General features: G+C 38.1%; 1 protein-coding gene across 6 annotated transcripts in view; it reads left to right on the top strand.

The window, feature by feature from the left end:
* TJP2 (tight junction protein 2) overlaps positions 1-15,587 on the top strand; it is a 65,720-nt gene extending 50,133 nt beyond the window's left edge. For all 6 annotated transcript variants that reach the window (XM_080574289.1, XM_080574290.1, XM_080574288.1 and 3 more), the window contains 16 exons: positions 555-663; positions 760-899; positions 1,596-1,662; positions 3,712-3,862; positions 4,601-4,709; positions 5,408-5,618; positions 6,833-7,020; positions 8,108-8,203; positions 8,311-8,390; positions 9,439-9,649; positions 10,073-10,173; positions 10,548-10,760; positions 11,129-11,239; positions 12,248-12,583; positions 13,029-13,114; positions 14,664-15,587. In XM_080574289.1, coding sequence (XP_080430415.1) covers positions 555-663; positions 760-899; positions 1,596-1,662; positions 3,712-3,862; positions 4,601-4,709; positions 5,408-5,618; positions 6,833-7,020; positions 8,108-8,203; positions 8,311-8,390; positions 9,439-9,649; positions 10,073-10,173; positions 10,548-10,760; positions 11,129-11,239; positions 12,248-12,583; positions 13,029-13,114; positions 14,664-14,832 — 2,378 coding nt within the window. In that variant the 3' untranslated portion in view covers positions 14,833-15,587. The remainder of the gene's footprint in view (positions 1-554; positions 664-759; positions 900-1,595; positions 1,663-3,711; positions 3,863-4,600; positions 4,710-5,407; positions 5,619-6,832; positions 7,021-8,107; positions 8,204-8,310; positions 8,391-9,438; positions 9,650-10,072; positions 10,174-10,547; positions 10,761-11,128; positions 11,240-12,247; positions 12,584-13,028; positions 13,115-14,663) is intronic.
* Positions 15,588-16,438: the final 851 nt, after the last annotated feature.

Here is a 16,438-nt window from a genome sequence, read left to right as displayed (position 1 = left end):
TAGTGATCTCTGACAGTGCATGAGCTGTATCTCACAACATAATCTTGCTTTGGGAAGGCCTCAGGATGTTTGGGGGAGCAGGATATTATATTAAATAATGCAAGATACTTGCTTCTGTGATGTCAGCATACTCAGAACAACTCTTCATAGGTTTTACTGTGATGACAGATACAGTTTGAATCTGAGGGCCATTTTGTTTCATGACTGAAAAGCAGTAACAAGGGTGGTTAATGTAGTCTTCTGTTTCTGTATCTCCAGAAGAGCTCAAATAAACGTCTGTTAACGCTAGCTAATCAGGCTATTTTCTGGTCATAGGTGTTGTGTGGTGTGTCCATGTTTACCAAAAGTTGTGTGAAGTCTTCCTGAGCTATTTTCCAGGGGGAAGAAACACTAAAAAGCATACAGCATTTTTTGAATCCTAGACAAATCCAACTTGGAAAGGAAACGGTCTTGAAGTGTCAACTTACTTTATATTTGAAAGCTTTTGTAAATAAATGTGGTGATTATATGCGCAGATAATACAAGCATTTCTTGTTTTGTTACTGTTTTTATAGATATTTCGGAAATAGAGTCAAACAGATCATTCTCCCCTCAAGATGACAGATTACAACATTCTGATGTAGATTCACATTCATCCAATGAAAAACTAAAAGAGAAACCAAAGTAAGAAATGTTCTTTTCTAGTATTTTGCCTATCAAGGAAATGCTTAAAATACATGCACTGATAATTGGTTTAACTGTATTTTTTTTCTCATTTAGTGCAAAAGATGATTCATCCAGTAGGATGTCCAGGATGGGAGCAATGCCTACACCATTTAAATCGACTGGTGACATTGCTACTGCTGCTGTCACAGTTGTAGACACAAACAAAGAACCAAAGTATCAAGATGATGCAGCAGGTCAGAGTTGAAGTTTTCTTTCTCTTTTTTTTCTTCTTCATCTTTGTCTTCTTCTCCTTCGTCTTCTCATGCTTTGTCTTCATCTTCTCCTTCATCTTTGTCTTCTCTTCCTCCTTCTTCTACTTCTTCTTCTCCTTCTCCTTTGCCTTCACTTTCATCATCTTCTCTTCCTTTTCCCCCTTTGTCTTCATCTCGTGACAACAAAATTCTATTCTCTCAATCATATCCACGTGTTTAGTGTAGTTTTCGTGTTAATCCCATCCTGGCAAACAGAAGTCTGTCTTTGCTTTGTGGTGCAGAGAAGGAAGGAACACCTGAGATTACCTGAAGGCAGTTGTCTATTAGAATTACAACCTCTAAAAGCAAGTACTCATCTAGATCTTCTTCTGCTGTAGCCTGGTACCCTAAACAGCCAAGTGAAGCTATTTCTGAAGTCTGATCTGGATTGCCTGAGAGTTCTATATTCCTCCCTTGACCTATTTGTATTTTCAAGAATTAGAGGGGAAAAAAAGGGGGGGAAATGGATGGGTGGAAAGTAAATCAATTCTAGGGAAAAAAAAAAAAAAAAAGCCTTACATTAAAATCTGTATTAATCTTTGGCATGGGGGAGATCGATTGCTATCTGATCACGAAAAATTCCTGCTATAACTTGTTTTTAATAGCTTAATAACTTCCATTTGCTTTTTTTATATACAGTGTCTCAACCCAAACCAGTTGCAAGAACAATTCTTAAACCCAGCCCTGAAGATGAAGCAATATATGGGTAAGGAGGCACTTGCTGTATTCTTTTGCACTCAGTGTTCTTCATTACCTGCACCCGTTTCTTGATTGTGTATGTTTGGACTTTTTTGCCCATTTGGAGTGATATCCTTCATAGTTTAATGCTGAGAAGAGATGATGTACCTTCTAACTGACAGTACTTGGGATGAACTTCATTTTAGAATTTTCTTTGTAGAAGGTATGGACTTGCCTTCTACTTGGAAGGCATAGAAACACCCTGTGCTTTTGTGCTTGCAGAGGAACTGACAAAATGGTATATATATTTTTTTCTCTACTTTGCACTTATTAGACAGCATTAGGAGTATTCTGTCCATTTTGGGGCTCCCTAGGCCAAGAAAGACATGGACATACTGGAGAGAGTCTACCCATGAGCCATCAAGAGAGTCAGTGGCTTCAGCGTATGACATATGAGAAGGCACTAAGGGAGTAGGGGTTGTTAAGCCTGGAGAAGAGAGAACAGAAGGCAAAGTTGACTGTCTGCAACTACATAATGAATAGGTGTAGAAAAAACAGAGCCAGACTCTTCTCAGAGGGACACAGTGGTAGAATGAAGAGCAACAGACCCAAGTTGGAACACTGGAAATTCTGGCTTGATATAACGGGGCAAACTTTTTATTATGAGGTGCTTAACCACTGGAACAGCTATCCCATGTATGTTGTGGTATGTCAACCACCAGAGATACTCAGAAGCTTATTTGACCAAGGCCCTGCACAAACTGCTTTGAGTAAAGGTCCATTCTAACCTGCGCAATGCTATGGCATGCATAAAAAGAATTTTACACCTCTTCATTATTTTATACATGCACAAAAGACAACCCTCCTCTTTCTCTTAATACTAATATACAAAAAGAATGTCCTCTATTTAATTTGGAAACAAGTCTATTGCAAGAGAAGGCCAAACATATATGTGTTTCTGTAAAAGCTGGAAACTTGTATACAGAAATTTGCATTTCTGCACAAGCCTATGCAGGCCATACTGCAGTTCTAATCTCTGCTCTAAATGAACGAAATATTACTCGCAAGGGGTGTGCATATGTGATGTTTTTTAAAAGTGGGTAAATTCAATCTGGTACTGTTGATTCCATAAGAGTTAAGATACTAAAAGTTACGTGCTGTATTGATATGAAATCAACCTACATGTTTTCTTTGAGAGTTTCCAAATACCGAAATTAAAGGTAGAGGAATACTAGGATTGTAAGCGAAAGCCTAAAGATTGTGTAGCTTGAAGATTTTTTCTCAAATAGATTCTCCCCTCGGATCTTTCCTGAGGTTGGACCTTGCATGTGTTGTCATTGATGTACAAATTAATCAAGTGATTATTTTGGTGAAGGGGAATTTATAATACAGGCTTAGGGTATTACTGAGAAAGGCTGACAGATAAGTACTATCCTCTGTGTTGGAAGGTCACTTAGGCATACAGCTTTTCTGACAGGAAAAACACTGAACCTATTTCAGTAACCTCTTCCTCTCTGGAATATGAAAGGTATGGTTGTTAACACAGCAATAGAATATACTTGGAAGTATTTCTCTGTACAAGAAAACTTGAAGAGTTCCATGTAATCTAATAAATGTTAAACTGCAAAGAAAATAGGTGTAAATTTGTATGACATTTCTCAGATGCTTAGAGGAAAAAACTGTTTGTGATTACTCATAACTCAGGCTGTTTTCACAAACAAAACCAAAATAAAACCAAACAAACCAAGCTGCTCAGCTGAGAGAAGATCCAGTAGGTTGGGAATGATTTCAGGACTTCAGGAACTAAGAGTCATTTTCCTGCTCTGTCAAGTCTGTGTGTGTCACCTGGTCTCTCTTCCTAGTTAAGTTTCCACTTTGAAAAATGCAAATTCTCTGCTTTCTGTTCTCTGAAGAATTACCTGAGTAAATGTAGCCTATCTAATGAGAGAAAGGGGATAAGAGTGTTACTAATATGATTTTGTTGAAACGGTTGCAATTTTTTGCTCTTGACAACCTAGTATTGTCATATGCCTAACATCTGGCCTTACTTCCTTTTTCTGGCTTGTAAATCTTGTAGTCCTAATACAAAAATGGTGAGATTCAAGAAAGGGGACAGTGTGGGTCTACGACTGGCTGGTGGAAATGATGTTGGGATATTTATTGCTGGAATCCAAGAAGGGACTTCAGCCGATCAGGAAGGACTGCAGGAAGGAGATCAGATTCTTAAGGTATGTGTTCCTGGAATTCAGACCACTTTTGTATTCTTCTGGTGTGCTTCTTAGTGGAAATATGGAAGAAATTATGTTCTCAGGCAAGTTATTTCTTGATACGTGTATGTGTGGTAGAGAGATTTCACTGAAATCAGCTTTTGAAGGACAACTCAAATTAAATATCAGGTATAGATTTGTGTAAGCTTCTGTGGAAGGGGGAGATAGGAGAAATATTAATCAAAAAAAAAAAAGTCCCAAGATAGAAGAGAATAAATTTTCCCTCCCAGTCTTGGAGGGAAAAAAATGAGGCCAGTATTCTTTTAAATCTTTCTCTAATTTCCCTGGGTAACAGCAATTTAATTTTCCCAGTTTCTGAATTATTTTCGTATGCCATTTTGTCCTCTTTTTTTTTTTTTAATATTCAAATAGGAGGCTAATCAAATTTTCTCTTCTGCTTGTTTTCTCTTTTGATGGGTTTTATTTTAAAGGCCTTATGGAGACTGTTCAAGTAGAAGAAACAGTCTAGCAGTGCATATCCAGGGCATTGTTATTTCAGAAAGATTACTGTGAATGGCTGGATAAAATATCTGTATTGACTTTATATTATATTATATGAAAATATTTATATATATAATGTGTGTGTATATAAAATAAAGGAAGATAATATTTAAGATTTTTTAAGTGAAACAAAGCTTTGGGTGTTTCTTTTAAATTGTTGGGTTTTTTTCAGATGTTATTTTCTTCTTTTATACGTAGGTAAACACTCAAGACTTCAGAGGCATTGTTCGGGAAGATGCTGTTTTGTACCTCTTAGAAATTCCCAAAGGTGAAACGGTGACAATTCTGGCTCAAAGCAAATATGAAGGTAGGTGCTTTGAACAAAAAGTGTGTATATCCATGAAGCTTCTGCAGTCATCAGGAGGATGTTAAGCTCTGTTTTGTCACTGAAACCACAAATACATTCTCTCTTGCTTATTCTTAGTAGCATTTTAGTCACCCTCCTTTTCAGAAGTTTAGAAGATAGCTGTCTTCCATACCACAAGAGTCATAGAGGTGCCTACGTGATATGTTTATCAGAGTATTTCTCTACCTTTTTTGTTACTAGCAAGTAGCATCTCTTCTTAATCTTCCAAACATAGTACTTATTCCTTCTGCTTTTCTGCACGTAGCAGCTGGCCTGAGATCTGCTGTTTACATTCCTTTTCAGCTGTGCCTTGGCAGTCATAAGGTATTCACAGTCAGGCAGCAGCAAATGGACAATTTGATAAATGGCTAAGGAACAAGCAGTACCTCTTGCTTTCCTGTTTGGAGACATAGCCTGCTGTAATACTGAAGTACTCTAGCTGCCTTTTGCTCTGTCACGGCGCAAGTTCTGCTATAAGGGCTTTATGTGTACAAATACAGAACATTTTTGGTAATATTCGTGAAGAACAATGGATGTGGAGGCTGATTTTTGCATATTTTTGTTTGGAGTGGAAGAAGTTCAAAACTCTTCTCTGGAATAATTGGTTAATCTTTCTTTCAAGTGTAAAAATTATAAACTAAATTGAGTTCCTGTTTCAGTCTACAGAGACATCATGGCTTGTGGCAGAGGAGACTCGTTCTTCATCAGAAGCCACTTTGAGTGTGATAAAGAATCACCACAGAGCTTAGCTTTCACCAGAGGGGAGATCTTTAGAGTAGTTGATACACTGTATGATGGCAAACTGGGAAGCTGGCTAGCTGTGAGAATTGGAAATGAACTTGAAAAGGGCCTCATTCCAAATAAGAGCAGGTAAGTAAACATTCTGTCATTGTTAATGTCTGTCACCATTAATGTCAAGTAATAATTTTGTTAATATTTTTACAAAATATTTTTGCTTCCTATGTCATACCTCTTTTTTTTCCCTCCTTGCAAGAACGAAGAACTTGTTCTGTCTTTATTTTCACAATAGTTGTGCCTGCAAAACTGTAGATTTTAGAACCATGGTATTATGTGAGGAGAAGATGAGAGGATTGTGCTGCCTGCACACTGGACTGGATCTTTGCAATACAGACCTAGAGCTTCTGATTCAGCAGTCAATCTTTGGCCATTAGTGGCTTCAATTCCTCTTCTACAAAATGGGTAGAGGGTCCTTTTTTTTTCAAAAAAAAAAAAAAAAAGGAAAGCTCTCACTACTGTATTTGCAAAGATACTCTGATAATTAATCTCTTAGAAGAACTTCTAGTGCTTGAACTTCTTTTGTTAATTCTTATGGAAAATGTTTCAAGAATGTATTCCAAACTAATATTTCTTGGTAACCATAGTACTTATTTTTATAAGTACAGAGTAAAACACAGCAGTGGTTTTTGCTTAAATGATACTTTCCTAATAGAAGTTACTGTGAGATCAAAACAAGTGTCCATAATTTGTGCATTGAGTAAAGATTTAAAATTCTTCAGCAAAAAAATCAGTAAGGCTATTTTTAGACTGTAGGCTTTCAGTCCTTGAGTATGGTCATGGTTTTATGATGGGGAAAAAAATAAAAGCTCTAAATAGTGTCATACAGAAGTTCCTGAAATATGCTTCTTATGAGATTCCCCTGCCCCTTTCCTGGTTAGTAAATTCTGTCCTTGCTGGTAATTGATCTTACCAAACCAGCCTTTATTTCTATGCTGCAGTGACTTAAGAGGTCTAATGGAGCAGAGAATAATGGCAGTAACTTTTTAGGCCATCAGTTTCTCACCAGTTCTGTACTGTTGCAGTATTTTATTTATACTTGTATGAGTTTTCAGTTTAAGACCTGTGAGCTGATCCAGCAATCTTGTAGCTGCGGCAAATTGGATCATCATTTTGACTCTAACTGGGTTTGTTCCAAGGCAAAAGAACCTGAATTCTTGTATTTTTCTACTTCCCGTTCATGGCTGGCAAATTACCAGTTGCAAGTTCAAAACCCAGCTCTTCAGTGAAAGATCCTTTGCCCTTTTTGACTAGATCCATACAAATGAGCTCTGTGCTTTCTCTGTCAGAGCTGAGCAGATGGCCAGTGTTCAAAATGCTCAAAAAGATGGCTCAAGTGACAGGGCAGACTTCTGGAGAACGCGTGGCCAGCGATCTGGAGTGAAAAAGAATCTGAGGAAGAGTCGTGAAGATCTGACAGCTATTGTATCCGTGAGCACAAAATTCCCAGCTTATGAGCGAGTTCAGTTGCGTGAGGGTAAGTGAGACTGCTCTGAACCAGGTGCCTATTTATTGCTGGCTGTTTTAGTGTCCAAATGTCTGCTTAGCAAAATAAGTGATTTGGAACAACTTAGGTTTAAGTGTTAGATTTGAACCACAGAAGGGGATAATGTTCTTATCAGACTGCAGATTTCTGGATGCTATTAACTACATTAGGAAGAAAGCTTTCTAGGTTTTCTAAACTGCTGTTCTCCTTTGACTCTAAATTACACGTGCTGATTTAAAGGTTTAAAATAAGGGAAGGAACAAGCAGGGTTTTTTTTGTTTGTTTCCTCAGCTTCTGTGTGTCTATCTTGGAAAGTACCATCCATGTGCCTGAGATGAATCACCATCTTTACTTTGCTCATAAGCACCGCTTAACAGTATCTTGAGAGAAAGTAAAAGCCAACTATCTTTAGTAGATTGTCCGGATGTCATTAAGGTTGATGACATCCATCTCTTCTGGATGCTCTCATTCTAAATTAGCTATATTGCTAGTGATGTTGGGCAAGTCGAGGTAATTTCCTGGATATTTGCACATGATAGTATTGTGGGGAAAAAAAATCACAGTAAAACATTTTAAAGAAACTTACAGATGTCAAGATGAAGACTGAGTAATGGAATGGCATTCACCCATTAATTTGTAAGGACTATGCTTACAGTTGTTTTGACATAAATATAACAGAATTATGCATTTCTTTTGCTTCTTTAGGCTACTCTGCACCTGATATAGCATTTGTATCTTTATTCACACAAATTCCACTAGGTCAAGGTTCGTGGTATTTTTCTGGATGGAAAGATAGCTGAAGATACACTGTATTTTTAGAATGTAGAATCCTCTCAAACTGTCATCATTAGGAGAAATAAGAAAGTTGTTAAATTAAAATATGCTTTCTCAGCTGATAGCTTTCTAAATGAATTATACTGTTGCACAGACTAAATAAATGAAATCTGTTACATGTTTTTTAGTGGTATCTTCAATGAGTTCCTAACCTTGTGTACTAGCTGAGGATCTTGCTGCTTTATGTGTAGGTATCAAACCAATCTTACCAGGCTTATCTTTTCTCCAAATATTTTTCTTTCAGCTGGTTTTAAGAGACCTGTTGTGATATTTGGCCCTATTGCAGATGTTGCTATGGAGAAGTTGTCAAATGACTTGCCTCACCTATACCAGACAGCAAGTAAGCTCTCCTCCTAGCTTCCTCATCATCCTTAAATGAGAGAATGGGTAACTTGATAATCATGGCCTCCCTGCTATTATAGATGAACTGAAATGTTGTCTTTGCAGAGACGGAGCCCAGAGATGCAGGTTCAGAGAAGTCAACTGGGGTAGTGCGTTTGAACACTGTGAGGCAAATCATTGAACAGGTAGAGTATTTCTCTATGAAAAATGCTTATACTTAAAGGCATGTTGTTTGATTTGTTTGCTCCTAAAACTTGAGAGACCTCAAATCTTCACTACACCTATTTCTTTGATAAGCAGAGTTGGCTTAACGATAGGGCTGTCTTGAAATGTGTTCAAGAACCATTTCTATGATTCTGATAGCTGTCCTCTAAATGAGGAGGTGAACCTAACACTAGAAATTAAATTCTCCTATTTCAGTCCTTTCTAAATTTGAGCAGAGGCACATCTACTTTGTACTGTATGCTTCCTGAATTTGCCAGGCTGGCCTTACTGTCATCAGAAATGTAGCATTTTATATAGCTATCACAATCACTTCCCATTCAATTCATACAGTGGTAACTGGGAAGCAAAGTGACATCTACTGGGACTGCACTGACTGTTTTAATAATACTGTTTAGAGATCAAATAGGTAGGTTGTAATCAAATCACTTTAAAAAGTAGGCTAAGGAATGTACCCTGCTGCTTATTGCCTTGAGCCCAATAAAAGCAGTACCAAAGGGGTTAAAATGTCACACAGAAGTCTGTTCAGAGCTTGGGCCCCACCACAGCACACATCCCATTCATCTTGACACTAGAAGTACCTGAGAAGGCTAATAAAGAAAAAAAAATGAGATTTACCTCAATTAGTAAGTGTAGGTAAAACTCCACAGTAAGTACCCAGAAGAGTTGGGACAGTGGAAGCTGTGGTATGGACAGGTAAAGAGAAAAGCAAGAGAAAATTCCACAACTTATTTTAAAATATATATATATATGGTGGAATAGGTACATTTAACTTAACAGGAGAGTTAGTTAATTAACATAAGAATGTGGACATTCAGGCAAAAGTTGTTCAGAAAAATGGAGCTGAAGGTAAAAGGTTGCCTGCTGTGGCTTCTGAATGTAATGTAACTGTGGGAAAAAATCCAACATGTTATGGCCTCGTGGAGGAAAGCATCCTAGTTTTCCTAGGGTGCCATTCACTGCCCTTTGCTCCCCACAGGCAGAACACTGACTGAGCTTTCTTGTTTACAGGATAAACATGCTCTCTTGGATGTGACTCCTAAAGCAGTGGATCTCCTAAATTATACCCAGTGGTTTCCAATTGTAGTCTTCTTTAACCCAGACAGTAAGCAGGGTGTGAAAATCATGAGACAAAGGTTATGTTCCACATCTAACAAGAGCTCAAGGAAGCTTTATGAGCAAGCAAACAAGCTGAAGAAAACTTGTTCCCACCTCTTCACAGGTAAGGAAGAATGTGTGTCAAACTTGTTTACCAAGAGAATAGTGGATGCAACTGTGTAAGTCTCAGACATCCACTTACTGCACTGTATATTAACTCACATGTGGCTGGAACTAAATGGGTGTGAAAGTACAGTCATGAGCAATCTCTTCTTTGACTTCTTCTCAGAGTTCCTTGTTTTGCCAAATTATAACACAAAAGAAATTGAAAATCAGCATACTGTCATTCAAAGGCGATGAGTAAGTCAGTTAATAAGCTTGGGGTGTGGACAAACAATAAAATAAAAATACTTTAAGTCAGTGATCTAAATGAAGTATCTGTTTAACACTCTCACCTTACTAAAACAAAAAGTTAAACAGAAAAGACCAAATAAACGATCACATTGCATTTGCTGTGTATAAATACTTTTTCATTCAATTTTTACAGCCACCATCAATTTGAATTCAGCCAATGACAGCTGGTACGGTAGTCTGAAAGACACAATTCAGCAACAGCAAGGTGAAGCAGTATGGGTATCAGAAGGAAAGGTAAGCAGCCAGTCCACACGAAGCAATACAGGTGTCTCAAGATAATTTCTTGAGGGAAAAATTGTTCAAATTTTTGTTTGCCTACGCTGGATAAATTGGACAAGGAGTGGGTTAATGTCTGTCTTTGTAACCAAAAATGATCTATTATCGTTCTTTCTGTTATAATTTGGAGCTTTCATCACTAATGCTGTGGCTAAGGGAAAGTGGCAAAGAGGACTTTTACAGGTCTTTCCTCTAAGATTCTACATTAAGATTTCTTTTGGTTTTGGAAGATCATTTTTAAGGAGCTGTTCAGCATGATGTTGAGACCTAACTAGACTCTAATTCTTACTTCTTTAGTCTTTATTCCTTAATTCTTAATGACTTTTCTGTAGATGGATGGCATGGAAGATGATGCAGATGATCGCATGTCTTACCTTACTGCCATGGGTGCTGACTATTTGAGTTGTGATAGTCGGTTGATCAGCGACTTAGAAGATACAGATGGTGAAGGAGGTGCATACACCGACAATGAACTGGATGAAACCTTGGACGAACCAAGGGTTTCATCTGTTAGCCGGTCCTCCGAACCTGCGCATCACGAGGAGGTGAGATGCCTGGATTTTCAACAAGGCTGGGTTTTGGACTTCATGAAAGCCCAGTATGTATGGCGTAGGAATAAAAAGGAGATTTCTCTTGCAGTTTCTTTAAACTGCAGCATTATGTAGTAGTGTTTCAGAAGTACCTAGTGTAGAGCAAAGTTAATAATAGGTCTGCTTTTCTGCCTAACTGTATAGGTTTCCTGATGATGTCTCATCACCTTCAACTTGACAATTATATCTGCAGTGATTGTGATCAGATGGCTGTCAGTCATCTGACTCTCAGTTACCGTTTCCGAAATAGTAAACTTCAGAGAGACCAGAAATGGTTGAGTACTGGATACTACGGTGATTTTACCTCTTATTTTCTTCCATAGAACGTAAGGAAACTTAGCTCGGAACCAAGAGCTCAGCCGAGGAAAGCTGGTAGCAGGGAGATCCTTAGAGAACCTAGTCCACCTCCAGCATTCAAGCCAGAACCACCTAAGGTAAATTTGAAGAACCAGATCTGAATACAGAGTTTGCTTTCTGGAGAAACTCCAGGGTGGCACATTAGGAAAAGTAAGGAGAGTGATCAGATACTAGAAAACAAGAAAAGTGTGGAGAGAGAGAGAAAATGAAGGAAGGGGTTGCAGAGCCTAGCAGAAAGAAAAGGGATTACAGTTGTCTTCAAATACATGTGATCTCTATTTGGAAAAGGAACTACGCTCCTCTTTGTTTATGCTAATTAATTGAAAGGCACCTTTTTTAGAACAGCAAAAACAAATCTAAGCTAATCATCAGGAAAAGTGTATCTGATGGTCATTATTGTGAAGTACAAAATTAAAATCTACCATCTCCATCACTAAGTCAGTCTCCATCACTAAAAATTATTAACTGGCTATGCAAACCTTGCTCCAAAATGATACATGGAAAAAAAAAAAAAAAAAAACAGTGCTTGGAGTCCTAATTCTACTCCTTCAACTCCTGATTTCTCCTTACTCCGAAGTCTTTTCTTTATGAGGGTGGGTGCCCTTGAAGTCTGCATTCAAAATACATTCAGTGTGCTTTGACAATGGAGACTGGTGTCCAACTCTGCCCAGTCTCCATTGTCAAAGCACATGTATGGAAAATAATGGTGGAACAGAAAACAAGCTAGGCTCTGTGCACTCCTAAACTCCAGGGAATGGTATTCTGCATTAGGCAGTATGGACAAATCACCTGGGAGGTCCATATTCTCTGTGTTGTCCTCTGTGACATGTTATAGTTCTGGTGATCTTCGTAGAACTGTACAAACAAATCTAAATGTGCTACTCTTCTATGGGGTGATGTGTAGTTTATGAATGTATGGCCAAAATGTTGCAGCAGTTCAAGTACCTTTTCAAGTGTTGCTTTGGATGAAAATTGACCTGTTAAATACATAGGGAAAATGATTAATTTCAGATTAAAGCCTTCATTTGCAATGAAAAATCATGAAATTGCTATTGTAAACATAGTTTGCATTTTAATACTTCTAGGGGAAGCTGCAAAACAAAGAGGATCAATATGACTTCCCCAAAAACTCTGACTCCAAAACAAGTAGCATCAATGCCAGCAGTGAGACTTCAACTGCATCAGCTAAAGCAGTACCACCACCTGTTTCTATGAAACCTGCTTTTGGACGGCCCATCCTGAGAAACACTCAGCCAGCAGTCCCAACTGCAGAGGAAGAGGAGGAAAAGTTGGAAGAGGAAGGAAGTGAACAAGAAAATACTCCAAAATCTGTGCTGAGGAAAGTCAAAATATTTGAGGAGATGGGTCATAAGGCAAGGATGCAAAGAATGCAAGAGCTACAAGAGGCCCAGAATGCCAGGGTATGAAGAGACGCACTCTCCCCTTGCTGTACTTTCCAGCATACAAAACAGCCTGCATCCTGAAAATGAAAATCTTGCCCTTGCATTGTGTTGATGCTGGGGGGAGAAGTGTGGTAACCCACACAAATAGAAGTATCATTTCTTTCATAGAATATAAAGATTTGGATTTAAAAAGAGGCTATATTTTTTTAGGCCTCTTATTGTAGCTATAGCAAGCTGTCTTTTAAAAACCCTGCTGCTCTTGGCACTCCATCATTTTCACATGTAGTTTTAATTAGTACTCTAGCAAAAGATCATGCAACTGTAGGAATATGAAAAGGAGTAGTTTTCAGTTTATGCTTTAATTGTTTCAGATGTTGCTGTGACCTGCTTAGACCTACAGTCTAGGATTCTTTAATGGATAGACTAAGAAAGAACAGTTATTTTCTCCAACTTTTTTTTAAAGCTTGAAATAGCCCAGAAGCACCCGGATATTTATGCTGTCCCTGTCAAAACACAGAAGTCTGAACAGAACTGGCCCCAGCCCATGAGGTAAGGTATATCCAATTTGTAGTATTCTGTCTAAATTGTTTACTTCACCAGCAAGAAGGAACTGATCTTGCCAGTTTTTTTCATAAAAAACAATCCTACTTTGGTATATTGCTTTGTTGTGGTGCCTCCAAGATTACTGTATAGGTGGGGCAAAACTTCAATGAACTTTTTGTTTTCAGGATTTTTTTTTAGTTTCTTCATAGTATTTGAATTACCTAGGAAGAAACACTGTAATTACTTAATGCTTAATTACCTAAGTGCTTAGTCAACTGCAGATTTATTGTGTGGGTAAGGAAACCAAGGATGAAACCTTGCTGAAGTCAGTCATCTAGGTACAGCTGAGGAGAGAACTCTCTTTTTTGAATCTGACTGGAGTCTCATGAAAGTTGGAGAGTCTTTCATTAAAATTCAGTGAGTTCTGGATCGGCTGATCATGGTGTCAGTTTACCCCTGGGTAGTCACCTATGCAGGAGCTAATACACTGTGTGATAGATTTTGTTTTCTGCTCTGCAGAGGTCTGAGTTTCTCTTGCTTCTTAGTTACAACCAATAGAAGTGGGACATTTTCTTTCTAAAGAGTCAAATCCTTTGATGTCGTAGTATATAATTTAAAATGCAAAAATTGAAAACAAAGTAATAATTACAGGTTTTCTTGCTGGATTCAAAACAGCATGCTTTTTATGTAGGTTTACAAGTTTTTTAAGAAGTAGTAAAAAAAAGTCACCTTTAACTGCATATCCAGAGTTATTTGCTTAATTACAGAAATCAGTGCTGCTGCCATGTTGGAGAAATGTTAATGACTGACCTTGAAGAAGTGTCTGAGCACAGAGGCAGTATGGAAAGAGGGCAACATATTATTTTTGTACAGCATGGAATTGCAAAAATAATGGCTTTTGAAACTGGGGAAATGCCCTTCCTTGGCAGATTTTATCTATGTATATCTGCTTAGTCTCACAGTAAATGGGTAGCATCGCAATGTATAAATAGCAAATATACGGGTTATTTCTGCTTATTTTTTAAGAATAAGAGCCCTAGTAAGAACCTTGAATGAAGAGAGAAGTCTGTCAAGTTAAGAAATGTCACGCAAGAAGTCTTCAGACCCTGAGACAGGAGACTGAAGATGCATAAAAAGGAAGCAGGCATAGAAAGAATGGTGCAAAAAAGTGTGAGGAAAATGTCAGTCAGTTGGGGTAGCAGCAGGAGCTTGAAAACCTCTGTGCTCAGGGAATAAAGCACTGTAAATCTCTTGAACAGGGTGGGTGAGGGGTGGAGCAGTTAATACTTTTAGATTTGTCATTCTTCCAGGCATGTTGAGTGGATCAAATCAGAACATGAAGCTCTGGCTTGCTGGAAATAACATGCCCCTGTGTGGAGGCTTACCATGGCCATGCAAATGATGTTGTGAAAAGGGCTAGGAGGGGCTTCATGTGCTCCATGTGCCTTTCTAGGTTGTATGTGGCCGTAAAATCAATATTGGATATATATTTTCTTCAGCTTTTCAGAATAGAAGTAAACACTCTCTCTCTTTTTCTCTTGTCTTGCTATGTTAGCTGCCGACCTCCAGAACCACAGAAACCTCCTACCAGACCTTACCTAGAGAATCGTGGCAGTTGTGGCAGCGATGCAGAGGAGGAGGAAGAGTACCGCCGGCAGCTATCAGACCACTCTATAAAGGGGTATTATGGACAGCCATCCAGATACAGAGACACAGAATTGTAGGCTTTCTAGTATGTGAAGTATAACACTGTTTTGAGGTTTCTTCTCTCACAGCCAAAGTGGAGCAGTAGTTAGTCTTGAGAAGCTATGTTTTTGTTGGGGATCATTAGTAGGTATGCTACACAACTTAGACATATCCATACACTGAAACTGGAAGACTTTGTTTTTTGGGGATATTATTTTGTTAGCATCTAAGAAAAGAAATCACTATTGCCTAAATGCTGTTGCCTGTTTTACAAGGACCAAATCCTGTTTAAAACTTTGTGTTAATTCTTAGTATTTTAATATTTTAACACGATGAAAACCTTTTCTTTTTTCCTTTTATTAATGCTGCCTTTTGGGGCTGTTCTGCTGTGTTATGAAAGTATGATCCAGGAGATACACTTTTTGATGCAATAGAACTAAATTTGAAAGTGTATTTAAAGAACAGTAAGTGCCTTTAACAAGAAGCATTTTAAATTGTGCATTTTGACATCTGATACTTGTGCAAAGTCATAACACACTAAAGGGGGATTGACTCTTTTACCTAACTTTTTTATCAATTTAATGGCAACAATTTACTTTTCGTGTTGTTTTTCTAAGTTTGTAGATGTATATGCAATATGTCATAAATTCTGACTGTACATAATAAAGGTGCAATTGACTGGGTTCGTTGGAAAAGACCAGGATGTGCTGAAACTGAGAAAATGATGTAGAAATTCAATCATGTATTAAAATTTTCACAGACTGCAAATAATAAAGGATATATTCTAGACAAATCTTGTGTTTCGTAATTTTCTTCTGAACAGCATTAGTCTGCTAGAACCTCTGACTTCTGTAAATGTATTTGCAGCAGTGCACTGTTCGGTTCCAGGTCTCGTCTTCTGCTATTCGAGTAACTGGAAAACTGCACTGTTGATATATCTTCCTAGTGTTTTGAAGCATCATATCTATTTTTTTTCTATTTTAAAATAATACCAACACAGAACTATGACATTTAGCGCTTAGCATATTAACTTCTGCCTCCCCTTTCCTTCTTTTAATCCTTAATTTGCTATATGGAACAGAACTTCTTAAAAGGTTGTAGAAAAATTATTTTTACTCGCTATAGAAAACATGGTTTCCTAATGCTGTTTAAAAAGTACAAAGGGTAGAATTTTCTTGCTGAAACAAAGGAATAGATGCATCTCAGACGAGGAAATGGCTGCTCACCGTAGTTGACTTTCATTAAGCCTTTTTACACTCAAGGGAGAATTTGTTGACATTAAAACATTTTTTGTATCAGCTGTTTTTAGATGTGGGTTCACCTAAATATCTGTATCACAACTCTGTCTCTGCAATGGTTATGTACTGCAAACATCAGATTGTAGCTAATAGCTTGGTTGAGTATAAGAATGCTAAAATGAGTCACGATCATTTTATGATCAGGCGATCGGCTGTGTGGCAGACGTGTCCTGCAGCACAGCGGGGGATCGTGGTGGGCAGGGGGGTTTCTGCTTTGAGGCCACTTGAGGGAACCACCAGGACCTGGCAGCTCTCGCAAGGGTGGCTGACAAGGCGTTGGTGGAGCCAGGAGGGCCCCTCCTCTGTTGTACAAAGGCAGCCCCTGGACCAGGGTGCATAAACAGGG

Source organism: Anser brachyrhynchus, assembly GCF_964034855.1.
Source record: "Anser brachyrhynchus genome assembly, chromosome: Z".
NCBI lineage: Eukaryota > Metazoa > Chordata > Aves > Anseriformes > Anatidae > Anser > Anser brachyrhynchus.
The sequence above is the reverse complement of the archived record's forward strand: the minus strand, read 5'-3'. Positions and strand labels throughout refer to the sequence as shown.